The 21,995-nt window shown below is 41.3% G+C and overlaps 1 protein-coding gene across 1 annotated transcript; it reads left to right on the plus strand.

Moving 5' to 3' along the window:
• Window positions 1–11,416: 11,416 nt before the first annotated feature.
• On the plus strand, window positions 11,417–13,722 carry LOC139661879 (melanocortin-2 receptor accessory protein 2A-like). Its single transcript, XM_071540447.1, has 3 exons — window positions 11,417–11,534; window positions 12,218–12,317; window positions 13,233–13,722. The coding sequence occupies exons 1-3, from the start codon at window positions 11,417–11,419 to the stop codon at window positions 13,720–13,722; spliced, it is 708 nt and encodes a 235-aa protein (XP_071396548.1).
• Window positions 13,723–21,995: the final 8,273 nt, after the last annotated feature.

The raw sequence follows: 21,995 nt of genomic DNA on the forward strand, positions 1-21,995 counted from the left end.
GTCTCCTTATGGTTAGTCCTGCGTTAGTCCTCAGAGGATGTCTGAATGGAACGAATGCAGGGGCCTCCTATATTTATCAGGGCCCCGGAACGGGTGCCAAATTGCGCCTTGACGCGCCTCCAAGTGTCTCCATGCGCCACGGTGTTGAGGTGCGAAGTCACACTTCAGCAAACTCCAACCATATGGTCACTTTCTTTACTTAATCTGAACTTAGCCTATGGTATAGAATAAAAAAGCACTGCTTTCTCCTGGGAATTCAGGCCTATTTGAAACATATGGCCAAAATGTATCTTTGATTAAAGACAGTCATTAGACTTTCCTACACTCTGCGTCCACTGTACATAGGCTGAGCGTCTGCTTTAGACACAAGAACATCATCATTGGACATTTTTTAGGCTTTAGATGGAAACCTCATTCAGATTCGATCTAGGTCGCAATCTAAAAGTGAACAGTAGCCTACTTCAGTTTGTTATGTCAGAATTTATTTTAAACCTGTTGGTATCTTCATCCTATTAAGTCCTTGAGTATTTCTGTCTCTATAGCCATTTGGTTGTGAGGTGCGAAGAAACACGTGCCATCCTGCTGTAGCCCGCTGAGGTGAGGACACGGGAGGGGGCTGACACGCGTCAGGCTTTATTTGTATAGCAGCCATGAAGGTGATTGAATTTATTGGCCAATTATTTGCTGATGGAGGCCTGGAGCGACCGACCAGTTCAGCTGGGAAAACTAAAGGTCTAACCTACAACTTATCAACAGGGCGAATAGCCTACAGCCTACAGCAATATAACGGAGGTCAATAACAAATATATTTTTCTTATCATTATTACATCGGAAATTTTACCACGCTGTGGACTTGGCAGACTTTCAGCTGAGCACCATCACGGGAACCACATGTATTCACTTGTTCTGCATACCAATGGCAAAATACTGTATTTTTTCCTGTTCTTACTGATGTCTCTCAACATGGAAGCTTGTCTAGTGTTGAGTTACATTTAGGCCCATGACACTCCCTAATGAAACAGTGAGCTCAGAGTGGAGATGGGTGATACGCAACGGCTCCCCGCATCAGTCCTTGATATCATTGTGGCACTGAAGTTCATTATACAGAACAGCTCAATGGAGTGAAGAGTTCCTTCCCAGTGCGCCAGTAGGGGGCAGTCTCTGCTCAGATGTAAGGCCACACGCTGTGATGAAATCTGCTTTTCTCACACAAGGAGAAGTGTTAGATTTGACAACACGTTTGTTAGATGAATGGCAGTGGAGAATGCAAATGGGAAAGCTAATGGTGTGTGTGTGTAGGCTTATGTTCTGTGTGGTGTTTGACAGGCAATGTTCATTTTAGTTAATTTAGAACTAATAGGTGCCACCTTTGCAGCTATTACTTGTTATCATGTAATAGAGGTGAGGAATGTGTTAAAGGTGAACTATAAGGCAGCATTGGATTTCTTTGCCCACTCGCTCCATGAGCCACATCACAACGACTTCTCTCTAGGGGATAAGCAGTCTGAACTTGGAGCTAATGAGGTCCACATAGGCCTCTCCCTCTGTGTCTCTCTCTCTCTCTCTCTCTCCCTCTCCTCTCCCTCTCCTCTCCATCTCTGTCTGCTTTCTGGGTAATTGGATACACCATGGTCCCTTGGTCCCTGATTTATTTTGTGTTTCATTACTTTGCATTGTAATGGTGAAATAAATGTATGTATGCATTATATGCTGTTGCTGCTCAAACACACACGCACACACACACACGCACACGCACACACACATTCACAGATACACTGCAAACATCTCCATCTTACCAAGTCATTCAGTCTATTATTGAGTCTTAAAAAAAATCTGCCAATGGGGTTACATAATTTCACTTGTTTCCAAATCAATCAACTTGTTTCAAGAATTTTGTAGAATCAAGTGTCATTTTCTTGATAGTAGTGTGGTGATCTGCCTTATTCTGACTTGCCTCCTGAAACAAGTGAAACTGCATTGGAAACAAGTGAAGTTATCTCACCTCAATGGACGTTTTTTGCAGTGTATCCACACACTGGATGTACAGCATATTAGGGACACTTACAGTAATATCTTCATGAAGTACACTGATGAGGTGAATCCAGGTAAAAGCCATTATCCCTTATGGATTTCCCTTGTTAAATTTCTTGAGAGTTGGGATTGTGCAAAAGGGGCTACCAGTCAATATCAGGAAGATGATCATATTATTTTGTACATTCAGTGTATTACTTCTGCTGATGATAACCAAGAGACTGAAATTGACTGACTCAAAACCGAGTGCACCACCAAGACGCTCTTTTATGGGCTCTCCTTTAGCCTCATCCACCTTTTAACTTCATTCACTGGCTGTCTTTCATCTCATTTTCTCTTATTCTCTCACTCTGGCTCATTATCCGTTTGTCATATTTCCTCCTTTCTGTCAGAGAGTCATTTACACTTCTCTCTACACTTCCCTTCAGAAAGTCCCTCTCCATGGCAACAGTCAACCACAAATAACATCAATTTCCACTAGCTCATTCAGTAATTCCCTATCTGTGTTTTACCAATTTTTCCTCTGCATCATTTTTGTTCATTCTCAATCCACCAGCTAACAGTTTAAGTTTGATTACACAGCCCAGCCATAAAGCACATAAGCATATGTATGCGTGCTCCCTGATGTCCTGCTTTCTGCGCCTATGCATGGAATGGAGGTTTCAGCCATTATTTTTGCGCTGAGTGCCTGTTTTGAATCAATTTTTTTTATTTAGTTGAGCAGCTATAAATAAAAGCATTTAACATCAGTGGACACGTGTTTCATTCTGTGACACTGAATGGAGAAAACACCCTCATCCAACAAACTCTGGTGGTAATGCATGTCAATATCTTCAGGGACTGGTTTGTCTTGATAATTTCCTTGCATTTCAGTATGCAGCTGGCACATGATAGACTATTGAAATTGATTGGCATTGAGGCTCCATGGAAAGCATCCACTAATCCATGACTTGCTGAACTTGAAACATGATAAAGGGAACATTGCCTACTGATCTGGCTGAAAACAAGAGAAACAATCATCTTACTGTAAGTATTAAGGATGTTATCATCACTATCAACATTTGATAGTGTCTTCGTTTAAAGCTGCACTAGGCAACCTCACACAATGGCGGCGAGAGGTGACTGTTTGAAAAATCTGAACTTCAATACCCAGAAACCATGTGACGTGACGTCTGAACCACACACAACACACTCACATTTACCAACTTGGCTGATCTGTGATGCGATTTAAGGAGTTTCTGCATATTAGGCAGATACTACATGTGTAGACCATTTGTTCCAGTAGTGCAGATGTTGATATTAATGTGCTTGTGGCCAAGCCATGCTGATTCACAGATACACCTATAGAGGTTGAGCTGTTTGTCTTCTCCCTCCCTCCTCCCTGCATTCACTCTCCATCTGTTTCCTCCAAACAAACGGCAGCTCTCTGTCTGTGCCTCCTGCCAGGCACTCGCACAGAAGCCCCCCACCCCCAAACTCCAAATGGAGACCTCCTCCCGTATGAGAAAACAGCTTTCCCTTTCATATGAAGACCTGAAGCAGACATTTGACAGAAGTTTGGGGAAGTACTGAAGGAATAGGGAAGCAGACGGCGAAGTATGATGACGGGGCAACCCACTGAGTCCCGCGGAGATACAGCCTCGCCGTTTCTGGAGAGAAGCCAAGAGGATTTTCAGCGCCTCGACCTACTTTTAAATCGTGACTCAATCTACCGTGTCCCACTTACAGGAAACATCTCATCCTCCCCATACTGGTGCCTTCTGGGAGCGTGCACAGGGATCCCTTGTTTTTATCGGCACTGTTTTATGTAAAAGTTTATTCCTCCCAGAAAGAATGCTCCCAGAAAGAGAGCTAAACACCGCAAGATATCATTAAAAAAGAGACTACAGACTTCAATAGCTTTGATGTTTAATTCAATACTGCATAGTCAGTCTGGATGTACGGTTAAAGTTCTCTAAACTAGATCCAATGTCAAATGTATGCCATTTGGTAGACACGTTCCTCTAAAGTGCCTTACTTAGCATGAATAAATTTGTTTTTGACATAATTTGCCCTGGTATAACCCTCCACCCTGTGTTAGCCATAGCCATTGGTCCACAGCTCCAGGATATCACAAGGCATGACTTTAGTTCCTCACCATTACATTGGAACAAGCAGCGTTACCAAGAGGACCTAAGGTGCCCCTAAAACAGGTGAGGGTATGTAGGAAGGTCGCAGTTATAAATGATTGTACCTGAAAGCTTAGATTCTACATAGCACTTCTATATTATATGGTACATATATATTCTAGGCACACAACAATATTGGCTATTCATTATCAGGGCGCTGTGGCTTTGACCCTTGCACTCATTTCTATTGGTTGTTGGTAATGCTCGGGTTGTGGAAAATGGAACTCACTGTGGGTGAAAGCATTAGCTCAGTGCAGAAAAGAAACACTGGATGGTATGGTTTTAAACAGGCTAGTGCAGAGCAGAGAGGCTCTAGGCTTTCTCAAAATATCTTATGGACAATAGTCCATGCATTATGAAGAACAGCTGTGTGAAATTCAGACATAATGCAAACTACATTTACATTTTAGAATTTAGGTGACACTCAATTCCAGATAACATTACTAGCAAGCAATAGTAGAAGGGTCAGAGTCTTAAAATCGTGATACAAGAGGGAAGCGCTAAGGAAAGAAATAAGAAAAATAAGAGCTACGGACAGGAGGTTTTTATTTATTTAGTCTTACTTCAAGACAAGAGCATATTAGATGAGGGATAGAGGGGGATGTGAGGTGTTTGCTGAGGAGATGAGGTTTCAGCCCGGAAGAAAACGACAGAAGACGGGGAGTGACGCCTAGCTGGAAAGGAAAGTCACCAAGCCACTGCAGGGAGGATACTCCTGCATATGTCTTGCATTTGGCGCTCGCATAAATGTATTCCACTGTTGTACGTGACAAATGACTGAACATTTTCCATTACGCTCCATTAACAGACAATCAAGTTTGTAGGTGCCTTCGGAGGTGCATCACCAGATAATCAATGAAGAGCTGTTTGTCTTATAATTAATGTGCATTTGCCTCTCCTCTCAACATCCATTTATTTTCTTGTGCGTCACACATGTAGAGTGATTGAGTTTGCCAAACAATAACAATAGAAACAGATGACTTCCTCTTATCACAAATAGCAGATGCAAGCATATGCAGATTATTTATTTCATATGAACATCAGGTTGAGATGCAGATGCAAATGCCCAGGTACTTAACATCTAAATATTCAAAGTACTGCTTAAAGTCAAATTCTCACATGGGGAATGTGAATTATTTCCTTTTTCCTAAACTGATTTTGAGACGCTGCTTGCATATAATGTGTATAGGTTTGGTTTATCCCTTGTATTCTGAAAAGGACATTCTGATATTTTGTGGTATGAGTTATCCTCACAGCATACCAAATGATCAGTGACCACCGAGGCACAGAGGCAGTTCATAAAAACTGAGCTGTTGAAAGAAGTGCCTCCTTCATCCATCAAGCACCCAATGGCAGTTTAATCATATCTATTTGGTGTTCTGACGTTCGGACCTCAAAGCCAGAAGAGGAATCTGCATTTCAATAGGTTAATGGTATATTCTCAGCAGAACCAGTTTAAATTAACATGTGCCTCGTATAGAAAGTTTCGTCATGTTACGATGGCATGTTACGCAGTCTTTGTTTATGTGCGCCTATATGTGCTTCTGTGCTTCTAGGTTTCAAACCGTGTTTTCCGAGAACGGTTATCTGGAAGGTCATTGTGATCGAGATACTGGTTTAATTGAAGTCCAGTGGGTTCCCTTGGAAACCATCCGACGGACTGAAAGTGTGCTCGAAGTAAAAACAGGCAGGGTTCAGAGAAAGATGTGAAAGAGAGAAAGCCCTGTGAAAGCTGACATGCGGTTGCCATGTTGCTGTTCTGAGAAAAGCACTAAAAGGCCAAATCAGAAAGCAGGCAACAATCAATAGAGTGAGACCGAGTAAGAGGCTATGCAACAATAACAGGGACAGCGAGGCGGTGTCATATATATCAATGCTCTTCTTGTTTACGTGAATTTGGCCATGAAAAATACACACAACATTGCACATAACATATAGTAGTAAGCTGCAGAAGCCATAATAGTATATTGTGTTTTGTTTTTGTTAGTAACTGTTTTATGAATGAAGGGTTTGATCTAGATTTATGACCATTTGTGTCAGTACAATATTTTTTCCATGTCATTTTTTTAAACACAACCTTTGTTCAATACAGATTAGCATTCACTTATCTATGTTTATACTCATTTTTTCTTTCATTTTTTCATTTTGTTTCTTTGTTTCTTGCAATTATACACAAGCTTGCAGTAAATCCCTCAATCGCCAACACTACAGGCAGCCGACAGTCAGCAGCTGGGTCAAAGTCACAGTGACCTATCTCTTATTTGTCTTTCCCTCTGTGCCAAGGTTTGTTTTTCTGTGGCTGCTCTATATGTAGCATGGGTCACTGGGCTTTATGCAGAAGAAGAGAAATACAGAAGGCCTATCCATGTGCTGAGAGCCAATGCGGCGGGAAATACCGCCCGTGGGATTCAATTTGCCGAGTAAGACGGGGCAGAGCAGAACAAAGACAACAGTGTGTTTTTGTGCGAGACAGAAACAGATTGAGACAGAGTAGGGGGTGCTTGAGTGCTCGGGATGCATCGGTACAAATGAAGGGAACGTTAGGTGAGGAGAGTCAACCTGAGGCTGACTGAAAAGGCCGTGCTGCAGAGATTGAGACGGAGAATGAATCCATAAATGGAGAAAGAGCATTGGACGTTATAAGGGAAGTATGATGCAATGTGAAAGAGTGAGTGAGTGAGTGAGAGACAAAAAAAGAGAGAGAGCTCAGTTCTGTCAGTCCTGATCTTTTGACACAAGCTGAGCTGTCAAGGATGAGACTCCGGCTTTTTGGTGGGTAAAATAATGAATTAATCCCAGCAACATCAGAATTATGCACAACGCATAGCAATGTTGCTGATGCAGAACCTATGAATATTTCATGTCCTCCATTTTGGTGCTGCGAATGTTTCACTCTGCCAGTTTGTCACAATTGCTTGAAGCAGGACAGCGGTCAGAGGAACACTGGGTGGCAGTAGCCTAAAGGTTAGAGCAGATTTGGGACAAGAACGAGTAACGCTCCCAGCTTCCCTTAACCGCTGCTGAGGTGTCTTTGAGCAAGAAGCTTATCCCCCATCCGCCAACACTGGAAAAGTTCACTGGCCAACAACTCCACTCCTGGTTTTGGAAAATGTGACCTTCAGTCTCTTGATTTCTTGATATGTGGAGAGGAATTCCCAGCACTCAATCTACAGTGATGAGGAGGAATATTTAGCAGCGCAGAATCTTCCTCGGCTCTATTAAAACATCCTTCGCCTACCTGCAGTGGTGAGTCAGAGAGGTCTGAGGCTGCACCTCTGGGTGGTTTGCATGCAGGAGAGGTCCGCAGGGTCTTGGGAGGGGCTTTCAGATCAGTTCTCTCCATCACAGTGGCTGTGGTGGTGATAGGCGATAGTGATAAGTGAGATTGTGGCAATAGCTGATATGGTGTTTGGTCACCTTCTAATTATTTGATGCACTACTGACCACTACTGAGGGTCTTTATAAAATATTGTCTGCATCATGTATTGGCAGGAAAACTGAATTTAACAGAATTTATCTCCATGAGGGTAGCGTTCCAGTTTAGAAGTGATAGTATGCAGAGCTTTAATAATCTATTTTATAGCTATAAGTGAATATGCAGCTCACTAACAAAGATTAAATTCACTCATAAAAATGTATATTGATGCATAATATGCAGCCCAGTCACGCCAAAATTCAAACATGAACATTTTGAATATGAAATATAGGGTTCTTCAGAAGATGATTGATTGGCGCTACTAATGGTAGTGGGGATATGAGGAGACTGAATGTATGTTTCTCTCCCTGCTGACAGGCACTTTGACTATAAGCAGCCATATTTCCATAGCAGGCTTGACACAGTTCTTTAGATGAAAGCCTTCCAAAAGGTTCACTGTGAAAAGAGCCCAGCGTGTCGTCTCACCATGCCTACCGCAGCAAAGAATGGTCACAGCATGAATAATAGACCACATGAAAAACCATTGGGAGAGTTGTGTGAAACTTCTTTCATTGTGTATTAGTGAAATTTGCATTTCTGATCAACAGATAAATATGAGACAAAAATAGACGTCAGGCTTTTGATTCTCACTATATATCCTGTATTTTCTTGAATGCAGTGCAAGTTGAAGTTGTTGCAGACATTTTAACAATTTCAGCAGTTGATAAGTTCGAGCACAGGGGGAACAAATAAGCCTGGAGTACATAAAAATCATGTAAAATCAGTATTTGGTAACATGCTGCTTTAATACAATAACCACCTGAGGCTTGTGATTCATCCTCCGATACCACAAGGCTCTTAGTAACTTCTTTTGAGAACCCCTGGGCCTGCAACCTCTTCCATCTCAATTTATCTCAGTGGGATTTTCAGGACTACTTGGATGGCACTAAATCTGGCATGATGTTCAAAAACCAAACCAGCTCTGCCAAACTAGTATTCCCATTGGACTCCTAGGGAATTTAGCCGGGAGGTAGCCTGCAGCTGAAGTGGCCAGCGGTTGAAGCGTGATGGTATACTAACTCAGGGCCTGGACAGTGACTAAATCATCATTTTGTCTTATTTGTTTACTGGTTATTTACAATTTGTTTTGGCCATTGAATGTATATTGCAGCCAGTATCCAACTCATTAGATTGAATGATCACATATCTATGGAAGCATACATGCTGACTGGTCTTTAACACAGCTAGTAAGAGATAAAAGAGTACACTGATAGCAGTGGATTTTCAGTGTATATATATTTGATGATCCTGATGACCATAATGCTCATTTTCATCAGTGAATGAATGGATAAATGGTTCTCTTTTGATTTGAAAATCAAAGCAATGCATGTCAGTTGAGCGTAGATTCATCAAAGGATGAAAAGAAGACATTTAATGATAGAGATCATATAGAAATTTAAAAAGCTTTCCCTGTCTGTGCTGCCTCAAGCACAGAATTCCTCTCCAGGTCCCCACATTTTCATATGGTCTGCCATCAGTTTGAGTAATTTGAATATCATTAGTCTTGCTCCAGTGCATTGTTTATACCCTCTTAACACCCCCTCTCTCCACTAAAATGGTAAATGATTCAGCCATTTAGATATAAGCTTATCAGTCAGAGGCTAGGTGGGTGTTGAATTTCAACACCATACTCATTCTGCCAGGGATTTTTGCAAACGTATTACTAATAAAAAACATAAAACACACCATTGACTGGCCAATTTAAAACTGTTTTGGCTGATTATTGTCACTTCAATAGCATTTTGAAATGGTGATGACTAGCTGGCATGCTTTTCACTGAACTTTTTATTACATTTAAAACCTAAGGGGATGAAGCTAATTCATTTGTCTGACTGGTGGGGACGGACATGGTGTTTGAATTCCAATGTCTGTAATTTCCTGTGGGCCCCGTCACGTCACAGTTTAGTGATCCACATCTGCTGACAATGCCTCTGATAAATTATCAGAATAATCGGGTCTGATTTATTTTACAAAGAATGAATCATTTCTTGAACAATGATGTTTATGATTTTTCCTGAGATGTGGTTCTATTTTCATAATGCATTTTTGTAATTTCAGGGTTTATCTATACACTGCAAAAATGTCCATCTATGTGTCCATCATATCACTTAGTCTAATTTTGAGCACATGTCCTAAAACAAGAGTAAAATACAGCCGCAAGCAGCCAAGCAGCCCAAACACACAGATGCCAGAGATATAGTGCCAATTTGTCCTCACAGCAACATTATGCAGCACAATGTGTTCTGATACACTTTGGAACCCCTCTAAACCCTGTGAATATGTGTGTTTTGGTTTGCTCATCTTCACCTTCATTTGTGTGTCTTGGCCAAATGGTTACATGTATCATAATGCTATGGAATAGGCATGATTTCATTGCAAGATTGGCCTGATGGTGGCAGTACGGAGCACAAACACATGTGGTCTGACACACTTTGGGGGCGCATCCAAAACATTTATTTGACGTTTTGTTGCACTAGCTTGAAAATGATGCGTCACTTTCTGTTTTCACATCTTCACCACACAGCCTCCTCGTGTGTCACAGCCACACATGGAACAGACGTAATCTGAGAGGCCCAAATATGCAGTGTGCAAAATTTAATGGAGATTGAATCAAATTTGTAGGAGAAATAGCAAAAAAAAAATTTTTTTATATAAAATTCTAAATGGTGGAAAACTATTAAAGCAGAAATTAAACCAGAATGTGCAATGGATTCATGTTGAGTGAAGGAATCTGAGGAGGAAAATGATTCTACCCTAAATGGTTGACATTGGCATTGGCACTTGTTTCTAGAAAACTCCTGAAACAAGTGAAACTGCGTTGGAAACAAGTGCAATTAGCCCACCCCATTGGCCAAATATTTCACTTGTTTTAAAGAAAAAAATAACGTTTCAAAACTGAATATGATGAATATTTTTTGCAGTGCATTCTTTTATAGCCTACTTAAATGATGACTTCAAGAATAAATGTAGATATTTCCATCAGTCACCCGCAGACACCCCTCTATAACAAACTGCAAACATATCCATATTAACAAGTCATTTAGTCTTGCAATGAGCCTTTTTTGTTCAAAACAAGTAAAAAAAAATCTACCAATGTAGTGAGAATTTCACGTTTCTAATACAAATCTATTTCTTTCAATCATTTTATTGAATTAAATGACATTATCTTTAATCGTAGTGGAGTGAGCCACCTTATTATATTGTCACCTGTTTGGAGAAATGCATGGAAAATGAGTGAAACTCTATTGGAAACATGTGGAATGATCTCATCTCATTGGTAGATCATTTGGTTTAGAAAAAATCTTCTAACGCTTAAGACTGGTATTTTTTTTGCAGTGCAATCTTGGTATCCCGGGTAGATGTCAGTGAACCAACAGTGGAGGATGCTGGATAGTGGCGGTGATGCGCACTGAGCAGTTCGCCAGACGCTGCTGCTCGGCTGCAGGGTTTACATGAGGATGGATGGAGTTTTTGCGTAACGGTAAAGCGACGCATTTCCTTGCTCTTGGCACTCTGTTGAATTCCCCGAAGAAGGATATAACGTCTCTGGGAGTTATTGGCGGAATTCCCACATTCATTATGCAATGTGGCTTTTCAACAACGCACGAGATTTCATATCCATAGAGAAGATCTGTAGATCTGTAGCCTGTGCTTTGTAAAGTTTTTTGCTCAGTTGACAGTATCCAGTATTCTGTATTTATTTTTGCTTTTCCATTTACAAGGTACATGAATTAAATCTGAGATGTCCGACTTCCACAACCAGAGCCAAGCCAGCACTCGTCGCAGTGACTACGTGTGGCAATATGAATATTACGACGACGAGGAGCCCGTGTCTTTTGAAGGTCTCAAAGCGCATAGATGTAAGATACACTTGTCCAAATTACTGCCCGGTGCTATTGCCCTTCACTTTCTGCTCTCATTTAATTTTCTCTTTGCTTAAGAGCGTGCGCGCGTTTGTATGTGCGTGCGTGTGTCTGGTGACAGTTGTTGTTCACCTTTGTGTGTGTGTGTGTGTGTGTGTGTGTGTGTGTGCGCTGCGTGTCTGTGTGAGGCAATTAAACACCGGTTGTTCACCTTTGTTATGCCGACCATTAATTACTTTTGATTCTTGCACCTGGCACATTTTCACTTCCTTGCATTGTCTTTATTGTGCCATGCTGCATGATGACATGTAGGCTACCTGGGTCTTCAATAAGAAAATTATCTGACATACATGCATTATTAAGCAGTAGGCCTTTACTGGTACCTCATTCTCAAATTGATATTGAGTGCTGTGTTTGAAGAGAGAGGAACAGAAAAATAGCTCCAAGCCATTAACAAGTACACAAAATTACAGTCTACATCATGTTCTGTAATCCAGTTTTAGAAATGCCTCCCTCTCAGTTTGAGCATAATTGAGCGTTTTACTCTTAGTAGAGACAGAGAGGGGGCTTCTGAGAGAACACAGACAGGCAAAATGACAAGTACCGGGGGAAGTCACAGAGAGATGAACCTAACCATAAAAGCACTGCATTTATAACAAGGTCTTTCTCTGACATTCCAGACTCTATCGTGATCGGCTTCTGGGTCGGACTTGCTGTGTTTGTCATCTTCATGTTCTTTGTTCTCACGCTGCTGACGAAGACAGGGGCGCCACATCAAGAGTGAGTTCTTCCATGACAGTACACAGCCCATGTTCCCGCCTCCCTCACACTACCCATCACATCTGACCCCGGGGAGAAAAGCTCTTTCAGAACCAAGGAGAGCTCCAGCCTCCAGCGTTGAATTTGATCCAACTCCCTCTGGCTTGATGGCACTAGATCAACTACTTTTCATCCTGTGCTATGAGTCAGGTCTGGGCGTTCAAAAGCATAGTGACAGAACTTCAATGAGATCCGTTCCCCTGCTTTACAAAAGGAGCAACAGCCTCGGTGCTTTTGTTATGCTTGCAAGACATGAAGTTGATTAAGGCATTGTGTGCCGGCACATAAACGCTGATTGGTCATGTTATGCCTCAGCATGCCAAGTTATTGCACCTTTGATGTGGAGCTGATATTAAACTTGGATGTGAGCTTCATATGAGCAAAGGCACGCTGCCAGGTCAAGTGAAGATCAGAGGCAGAAATTGGAAAGAAATCACTCAAGTAGGGTCATAGTGAGTGGAGCGGACAGGTTAAGCGTAGATGAGATAGGGAATTTATTGGACTGTATTTATTCCCTCCCTCCCTCTCTCTCTCTCTCTCTCTCTCTCTCTCTCAGTTCAGGTTGGCTTTACTGGCATTACAAGTGAGAGTTATGTGTTGCCAAGGCATTCAGTCTCTCTCTCTCTCTCTCTCTCGCTCTCTCCATCTCTCTCTCTGATTAAAGTGTTTGATGGTTCTTTAGGGGCAGCTGTATTTTTTTCTTGAAATGATGATTTTGATAGAAATGGAGAGAAAGAGGGAGACAAAAAAAGAAGCAACTAAAATTTCGCTCTCACTCTTCAAGGGTTTCAAGTGTTTAGCTATAGCTACCTTCTGGACTATTGTGATGATGGAAGCCCCTTATATTTTCAAAGTTCTCTTTTCTTTTCTTGACAGAAACCCAGAACCTGCCGAGAAGCGGCATCGGCCGGGGAGCTGTCTGGTGGATGCTGGCAGTCCCCAGGACGAAAATGACAAAGCCTTCTCTCGCCCCTTGCTAGCTGAATCCCGCTCGTTTTTCCATTTCTACATCAGCGAGGAGGAGCAGGGCCAGGGAAGGTGCAAACCGGAAGACCGGAGAGTCGGGGACCACGCCGAGGCCCGAGGCCAGCGGGGCCGCAGCAGGCCCGGAGGTATCGGTTCCTCTGGGATGGAGGAGATGGAAGAGGAGGGGGAGGAAGCTGAGGGACGCCAGCCTCTCCGGGGACTAATGGAGGAGGATAAGTCGGACAGAGAGAGTGCCTTCCTGTCCCACTTCAACATCCCAAACTTTGTGAACTTGGAGCACAGTTCCACGCTGGGAGAGGATGATCTGCTGCTCTGTGAGCCGTCCGTCATGCTGGACCGCCAATCCCGCTCTCAGGATGCCCATCGCGACATCAACTAAGGAGACAAAATACATGGACTTATGCTATTGTAGCAACATACAGGAACATTTTCTCCTTTGCTTTCTTTTGTTTCAAGGGGACTGTACCTGTTTGTGAAATGATGGAGGCCATATACCCACCTGCGACATACCTACCGTTTTGCCATAATATCTGCTTGGAGTCTTTTTTTCTACAAGCATACATTCAGAATAACAAAAAAGAAGATACAAAGGATGGCCCAGAATTTCTTATTGGGGACAATTCAGAGTAACAAGCTACCATTTCGTCCCATTGCATCGGTGAAGATAAAAATCGCCTCACAAATGGAACCTTTGATATCTGAGCTCCACTGAATTGGGTTCATCTGTAGTTAGAAGTGATGGCTTCCCACACAGATATAAAAGTTGTATAAGAGGGCAGTGGAGTCACCAGAGAAGAGATGCTTTGTAGAATTCATTCTGCTATTTATTTTTTGGTCCACCAACAGGATATAAAACATGGCTATGCTTTGAGTTTTGGCAGAGCTTTGTTCCAAAGTGATCTAGTGACATGTAGTCTTACTTTATGATCAGCAGCACACAAAATCAAACATACTGTGGTACTTTTTAAAGGATAGTAGGGAACCTGAGACCTGGTTTGCAACGTGATTACACTTTTATAGACAGAATCCTCCTTATTTTAGAAATACTGAATGGTGAACTTCAGGTAATGATTTTTTTGTTGTTGTTGCCAAAATGGATCCAGCCTGTAGTGAACTCAAATGGATGTGGTGCAGCAGTATGTGCACACATTTGTTCTTAACACTTTACAATGATTATCAAATGTGATTATATTCACAATTTCTTCTTTAGCCTGTGCCAGAGGTAATAACAATAAATGAGAACATCAGTTAATTAATGTCCACATATTTTGTGTCTTCTCATATATATATATATTTTTTACCACAGTCTGTAACGATGTAAATATTTAGTGAGGATCAGATCAAAGTTACTACTGCTGTATACTACTGGCTTCATGTTTCAGCAATACTCCTGGATGACTGCTAGGACTTGACAGAGGTCAATCATAAGACAAACACCTCTATTATGGAGGAAAGGAACAGCGCTGCACTTCTGTCCTCTTGTTTATTCATGAATAATCTTTCACAGTCAAAACAAATTACAATTACATTTACTTTGAGCAATACCAGGTGATAATTATGCAACAGAACATTAATAACTATTGTTGTCACCTGTCAGCAATTGCTCAAGCTATATTTGGCTAACAGGAGGATGTGCTGGGAATGCCAAAGAGTCTATCTGCATGAACGCAACATTAATGAGCCCAAATCAGTCACTCAGATTGTGACAAACAGCCCATTAATTCTCTTCTCGACGTGCCAAGGAAGGTCATTTTTCAAACACTAAATCCTCTGTCCTCGGCTGATATATCTAATGTTCTTTACAAGGCAGACAGTTGTGCCGCAGCTGATCAAATGTGATTGGTTAGTTCCCCAGAACGGTGCGTGAGGGAAGGCTTTCACAATTTAGTCAATGTTCTTTTTCCTTGTACCATGCGCACTAAGAAGGAAGTGTAATTACTTTAATGTTTAATTATTTCAGTGTATTACCGCACTCATATATAAGCAGCAATGCATTATTTTCTTATTTCTAATGTAATATGTAAGAAAGTATGATATGTGAAGGAGGAAATGTGGCAGCTGCTATGGGGGAAGGTGCTGAGAGGATCTAGATTATGAGACCGACATGGTATTCGATAACACATGCCAACTTTTCTTTGTTTGTTTGTTTGTTTCTTTTTCTAATCAGTGCAGAACACACTGTATATCGTGCACAGCACAAATGTGCCTGTGTTTCTGCCTGTGTCACTGTGTAGGCTGAGTATAGTGGATACAAACCCTCTAAATCATCAGGCTGTTTTCAGTTTACCAGCGCATTTGAGTAGGCATTGCTCGGCTGTGCTGTTCAATCACACTTCTGACACCGCTGAAGGATTCATTCAAAAACCAGGTTCTGGGGATTTGGAGCTCAGTCGGACTCAAAGATTCAGGAAGCAATTCAGACAATTAAGAGCTGCGGTGGCAAACAGCAGATCAATATTTGAGTTTACTCAACAGTGTGAATGTACGGGTATGTGAGAATGGACAAATGCTATGGTTATAGTAGTTATGGAGCAAAACAGATGTGACTACAAGTTTTCCTCTACTGGCGCCAGGTCATGGTTGATGCCTCTGACCCCGCCAGTACTGTCTTTGTATGTGTGTGTGTGTGTGCTGCTTGCCGACTGAGGCCTGTGACCATGAAGAGCATCCAGTACTGCACAAAGGATAGGCTTTAAAAATAATGTGAGGTCCAGGTCGTCTTAATGACGCAGTATGAAGTCTGCATATCAACAAGGCATCTATTAGCAATGTAATTTATTCTTTTTCCTTTTACACTGTTCCTACACACCAGAACTGTTTTTAACCACATGGGACCGGCGATCTCACTTCTGAACGGCACAGCCTGAGAGGAAGACTGTTTACAAGTCATGGAGGATGGTTGCTGTGGTGATGTAGGAGTAAGTGGGTGGCATTGAGTGAGTGGGCAGCAATGAATCACATTCTTATTTATCATCTAAACGACACACAGTCAAAACTGTGCCCCCTGTAATCCCGAAGAAATGCAGCTGGGAGACCATCCCCTGGAACACAAAATATAGAGAGGATTGGGTGGATAGCTTCATCTGCCTGACTCATTTTGCAAGCCACGCACATGTGAAAACGTGTCGGCAATAAGAAACAGACTCATAGACTGAGGAAGCTGGAAAAAGATTACTTCTAGCTCCTCTACATGTCTACATTTGATGTGGCCTCACACTGTTTTTCTCCATCCCACTGCTGAGGTACCTTGAAAACAATACATGCAGGTAAGACTCTCTAGATAAACTCATGGCTCCATGTTATGACTCAGAGGTTCAGCTCTGACCAATGTTTTCCAACTGCTCTTTGACTAAATGTTTCCACTGTGGGAGGGTGCTGGTCCGCAAGGGTGTAATGAGCGTCAACAACCAGCGGGTGGGGCAATGGAGTGACACCAATGCTGTGCGCCAAAGTTTGCCTTTTGCTCCTGCTACTAAATGCCCCAAGGCAGTGTTCCAGGCATTGTGGCAGTTGGTGGATTATAGTGACGCTTCAGTACATGAACAGAAATGCAAAGGTGTCAGAGAGAGGGAGAGGCATGGGGGGAGAGAGAGAAAGATTGACATTCTGATGACGCTGTTAATACTGTAGGATCTGGTGGGTGTTGAACGAAATCTTGTCAATCAAAGGGTAATTATGTTTTCTCCCCCAGGACAAAACAAGACACACAACATACTTCACTGCATTAATGTGCATGCTGCAAGGAAATGAGGAAGGACAGAGTATACAGAGTACCAACAAACAAAGCAATCAGCTGAACAATGGTGACTACAATATGCTTCCCTATTTCATGTATAGGCACTGATACAAAAATGTAATTCCTCTTCAATAGCTTCCACAAAAAACAGAATCTAGTTTAAGGATCATTAACCTCTGATCCACCCATCATTACTTGTATTGTGCCATGTTGTCTCTGAGTCAGAATGTACTGGATACTTCATCAGTGCAAGTGTATACAGTTAATATGGGGATGTAGTCCATGACATGGGTTCAACGCTATGCAGTGACTCAGAAAACATGAAAGAAGTGGGACTGCTACTGCACTTAAGGCTCATGCTACAAGCAAACTACAATAACATTAACATTTGACACACTTGATAGTCTTCACACAACATGTGACTACCTCCCTGGGTGGATAAGAGTGCATGAGTAAAAAGATAAGAAGATACCGAGAGATTCTACCTCTCTGCCAACTCGTAGGTTTCAATACCACCTATGAGTCACTGCACCAACCTATACATACATTCAAGGCTCTGTCTCTCCTTGTCTCTCTCTCATCATCTCTCTTCAGTACTGACTGAACATTCAATGGCCTGAAGATTGAGAGAGGGATTGTTTGTGTCATCTATACTGCAAAAAAAAAATCTATATAGCCAAAGAGAAGCAGATTTGTGACCAGGGATTCACAAAACCTTTTTTTATGAAAAAAAAAAGGAGGTTATTCTTAACTATGTTTTTGTAACTTTAGTCAAGAAAGTTAAGAAAAAAGTTAAGAAAAGTTGATATTCATCAAAGTAGTTCTTAAGTATTTTCTTAACTTTCTTCTTATTTTTGCTTCCTATGAAAAAAAAAACGTACAAATAATGGGATTCTTGAAGGTAAAATTCTCAAATTTGTTCTTAATTTCTTTCTTAACTTTAGGATAGCCTTCCACTTGTCTTAAAATTGTTGCAGTGAAAGACATTAGGGCGTTAGCAGTTAACAATGTCTGAGCCTTTTCCTATGCTTAAAGTTACTTATTTAAGTAAACCACAAATATAACCACCCTAAATAATTGTTTTAAATTGTTTTCTGGATGGAAGTATGATGGGATGCAGCTAGGTAGGAAAATCTTATGCTTGTTACCTCCGCCAAGGAGGTTATGTTTTCGGTGCCGTTTGTCTGTCTGTTTGTCTGTTAGCAGGATTACGGAAAATCTACTGGCCCGTTTTTCATGAAACTTCGTGGAAGGGTGTAGCATGGGCCAAGGAAGAACCCATTACATTTTGGAGCGGATCCGGATCCGACTCACGAACAAGCAATAATAGCATGAACCTTGGCGGAGGTCTGCGCTCTCCGAGTGCCCTTTTAGTTTACATTGTGGTTGCCCTATTTGAGAAGTTAATAAATGAGAAATCAAAGTTTGTAAGAGATGAGACTAACCTTAAAAAAAAACTTCTTATTCTTAAGAGCACTTTTGTGAATCTGGCCCATAGACAAGCTAGGCAAATCTGTGTGGAGAAAGAGAATAAGTCACGCATGCCCTCTAAACAACAAACCAGGCTTTTAAGCCTCCAGTGGAGCCGCTCAGCGGCCAACAATAGGAGACTGGTTAGTGGGCAGCTCCCTTGTATGTCTGTCTGAAAAAGAGCATGTTTGCTGAGTAAAACTCCTCCCTGGGTGAATAAAGGCTTCACAAATGTTATTCTATGTATATTCTACTGCTCATATGTTTCAAGAGACACACCAGAAACTGCTCAGTAAAGTGGAATGTGTGATTCATTGCACATAAATTTGCATTGTCAGTCCATCAAAACCCTCTCTGTTCCAGACCTAATCCTTACAGGTCGGTGTGCCTACAGTTCATATATTCACGTGTAACACCCATACTGTAAAGGTAACACCAAACATGGATATGCCTGATATCAGACATCAAAGTAAAAGTCCTCCTCATTTTCAAATACAAGAGCTGTCTGAAAGATTCTAGGCCTATTTGTTCTGCTGAAAGACTAATTACATGGAAACAGATAAAAACATTCTAACAGCCCGCTTCAATTCCTCTGTCTGTGTGCAATGAATTCAGTTTAGTATTTTGGATTTACTTTGGGGTTTCTTTGAAAAAGCTGTTGAGAGAAGAGGAGAAGAGCAGATCATGCGGCCAGGATTTTGTTCCATCAGAAGAGATATGGTTATCAAATTTTAGATCAAACGACATTTTAATTAAAATATCCTTTTCTCTGTATTGTACCTTATGTAATGTAAATGTAATAGGTACATTTATGCATATGGTTTCGGAGTGCCCAGAGGTTAAAGCTTTCTGGGAATGGGTCTCTCAAAAACTGCCCACTTTAACAGCAGCAGAATTGGACTGTTTACCACTTTTAATGTTATTAAATGATGATTCATCTGTGACATTTAACTCAGAGGTGGATGATGCTTTTAGGGCTCATTGCTGCTAAAAAGATGTTTGCTGCCAGATGCCTACTTTCTCATTCATTATCAACTCATCAGGTCATGGTGCCAGTCTCTAGTAGACTATGTATCTGTGGAACTTTCCACAGCAAGGATGAACCGAGCTAGTCAGAGGAACTCTGAGGCCTGGGAGGAAGCGTTGGATTTAGCCAAAAATATATGAACTTAAAGGGGGGAAAGGGGGAAAAAATATGCATGCACTTTTTCCCTTGAAATTAGCCTGAGCCATGCAAATTAATTTACATCCAATATTTATTCAGATGATATTCAGATTACGTTCAAGATCCATGCGGGGGAAGGGAAGAAGGTGATGCATTACAAAGGCATGGGCTTTGATCAGGGGCAGGGGAGGGGGGTTAATAACAGTTATAATTAACTTAATTAATTAGCTGGTACTGGTGGGGGAGTTGAGAAGAAATGGTAAGGGAAGAGAAGCACAATGCTATGGGAGAGAGGTTGATAGGATAAGACAGGGTGGAGAGGAAGTCTTTGGGAATTGGGTGTTATGGTGTTAGAGTACACCTTGTAGCACCCAATAATGATTTAAATAATAATTTACTGAAAATGTAATAACGCCTGAAAATGTAATAAAATTTGCACTTAACTAGATCGAAAATGTAATAAAACTCAATAATGTAATAACTTGACCAATAATGTAATAAAATGTCTTGACTGATATTGTAATAACATTTTTACCGATAATGTAATACCTTTCAGGTGGGTCATTTTTTTGATGAACCTGAATGAACCTTTTGAACTTGTTGTCAAGGTACCTGTATCCTCCACATGAAAAAGGAAAATATTTATATATAATAATTTTATACACTGTGTGTGTACAAAATTGTACTATTGACCTCACTGTGACGATGGTTAATATTCTACTAAAATAAAATGACCTTGATCATTAATTCCCACTCAAAGAACTGAGTGAGTGAGTAACAGATGAACAAGTACAGAGTTTGCTAAGTGTACCTTGACAGAGCTGTGGCAGGCAGTAGATGTCTTGGATAAACTCATTCAAGGTGAAAGACCCTCTCCTCACAGATGCTCAGTTCCTAACTGCTGGTCATTTGCCAGTATCATCACAGATACTGGCACACACACACACACACACAGGGAAAGGGGAAATACACAAGTGTTAATAAATTCAGCGATAATGGTCATAACATTCCCAATGCAGACTTGAGCCCTTTTCATGTGGACAAGATGACCATGATGAGGGTATCTGTATCTGTACATCCATCTGCACCTGCATGTGGACACATCAGGGAAAATACCTTTGATTACATAACGCTATGAGTAACCTATCAGTTTTCCTTTACACTGGATTAAGATGTATTCAATCTTCATCTGTGCCATAACTGGGTCTAAGGTGAACCTAAACCTCATTAACAGCTGCTGCTAATTAACCCAGTCACCTAATGCATGGCATGGAGAGGGTTATGGCCGAAACTTTACATGTCCAGCCCTGTCAGCTGGGTTTGATGAAGTAATAAGGCCATGACACATAGGCAACTGTTATTAACTTCATTTTTCATAACACAGATAATACATAGGCACTTTTACTGTACGTTTATGCACGCCATAGATATTGCCTATTATACTGGGCGGGCACGTACACACATACACACACACACACACGTATATACGTATATATACAGTATATCCTAACTTTGCCAATTAGCTAGCTAACGTTAGCTTGATGGGTTAATGGCATCTGAAGTTAGCTAGCATGCTAACTAATACTTGAACTAATTAGCCAACATAACGGTATCAGTAACTGACACAGAGCAGCAGAGGGCTGCAGACATGGACACCTCATACAAACGGCTCTTATTTGAAGTAGAACTCTTACTTTTGTCTGCAAGAATCTTAGAATCTTTCAAAACTGAAGAGGACTTTTACTTTGATAGCAGCAAAAAAAAAAAAAAAAAAAAAAAAAGTATCTCAGCCCCTCCTCTCCACGCTCTGCTCCATGCTCAGTCTTGTTGACGAAGTTACAAAAACGACAACAAGCGGTTGAAGTGGTTGTCAGTCCTGCAGAATCCCAAATATCCATCTAACACGTGACTGACCACACCAAATGGGTTATCTGTTTTGGAACGCGCACAAAGCTTCACGATTCTCACTCCAGCAACTTTTTTTTTCCAGTCACTCTTTTTTCAGTTCACTCTTTTTTACTTGAGTCATTTTCTCCTCTTACAGCAAACAAACTATGATGTGTTTGAACCGGTTTGAACAGATGAGGTCACCTAACGCAGCTGATCACGGACAGTTTTGTGAGCATAAAAGTGTGTGAATTAGCGTCATTATGTTTTGCTTCCCGTGCATTTTGTTATGAGTAAAAAAAAGAATGAATGTTGAAAGGCAATGTGTAAATTTTTCATGGGGCGGAGAAAGAGACTGGTTTCAGCTTCTGTAGCACATTAATGATTCATGGGA

The sequence above is a fragment of the Centroberyx affinis genome, unplaced genomic scaffold, assembly GCF_046629955.1.
Source record: "Centroberyx affinis isolate AG114_WGS23_722 - 3 ecotype Tasmania unplaced genomic scaffold, CSIRO-AGI_Caff_v1 ptg003635l_1, whole genome shotgun sequence".
Taxonomy (NCBI): domain Eukaryota; kingdom Metazoa; phylum Chordata; class Actinopteri; order Beryciformes; family Berycidae; genus Centroberyx; species Centroberyx affinis.

Excerpts from the sequence above, each read along its gene's own strand:
- LOC139661879 (XM_071540447.1), top strand. The coding sequence starts at position 11,417 with ATGTCCGACTTCCACAACCAGAGCCAAGCCAGCACTCGTCGCAGTGAC. Across the intron at positions 11,535-12,217 it reads AGGTCTCAAAGCGCATAGAT|ACTCTATCGTGATCGGCTTC; the intron begins GTAAGATACACT and ends CTGACATTCCAG. Across the intron at positions 12,318-13,232 it reads ACAGGGGCGCCACATCAAGA|AAACCCAGAACCTGCCGAGA; the intron begins GTGAGTTCTTCC and ends TTTTCTTGACAG.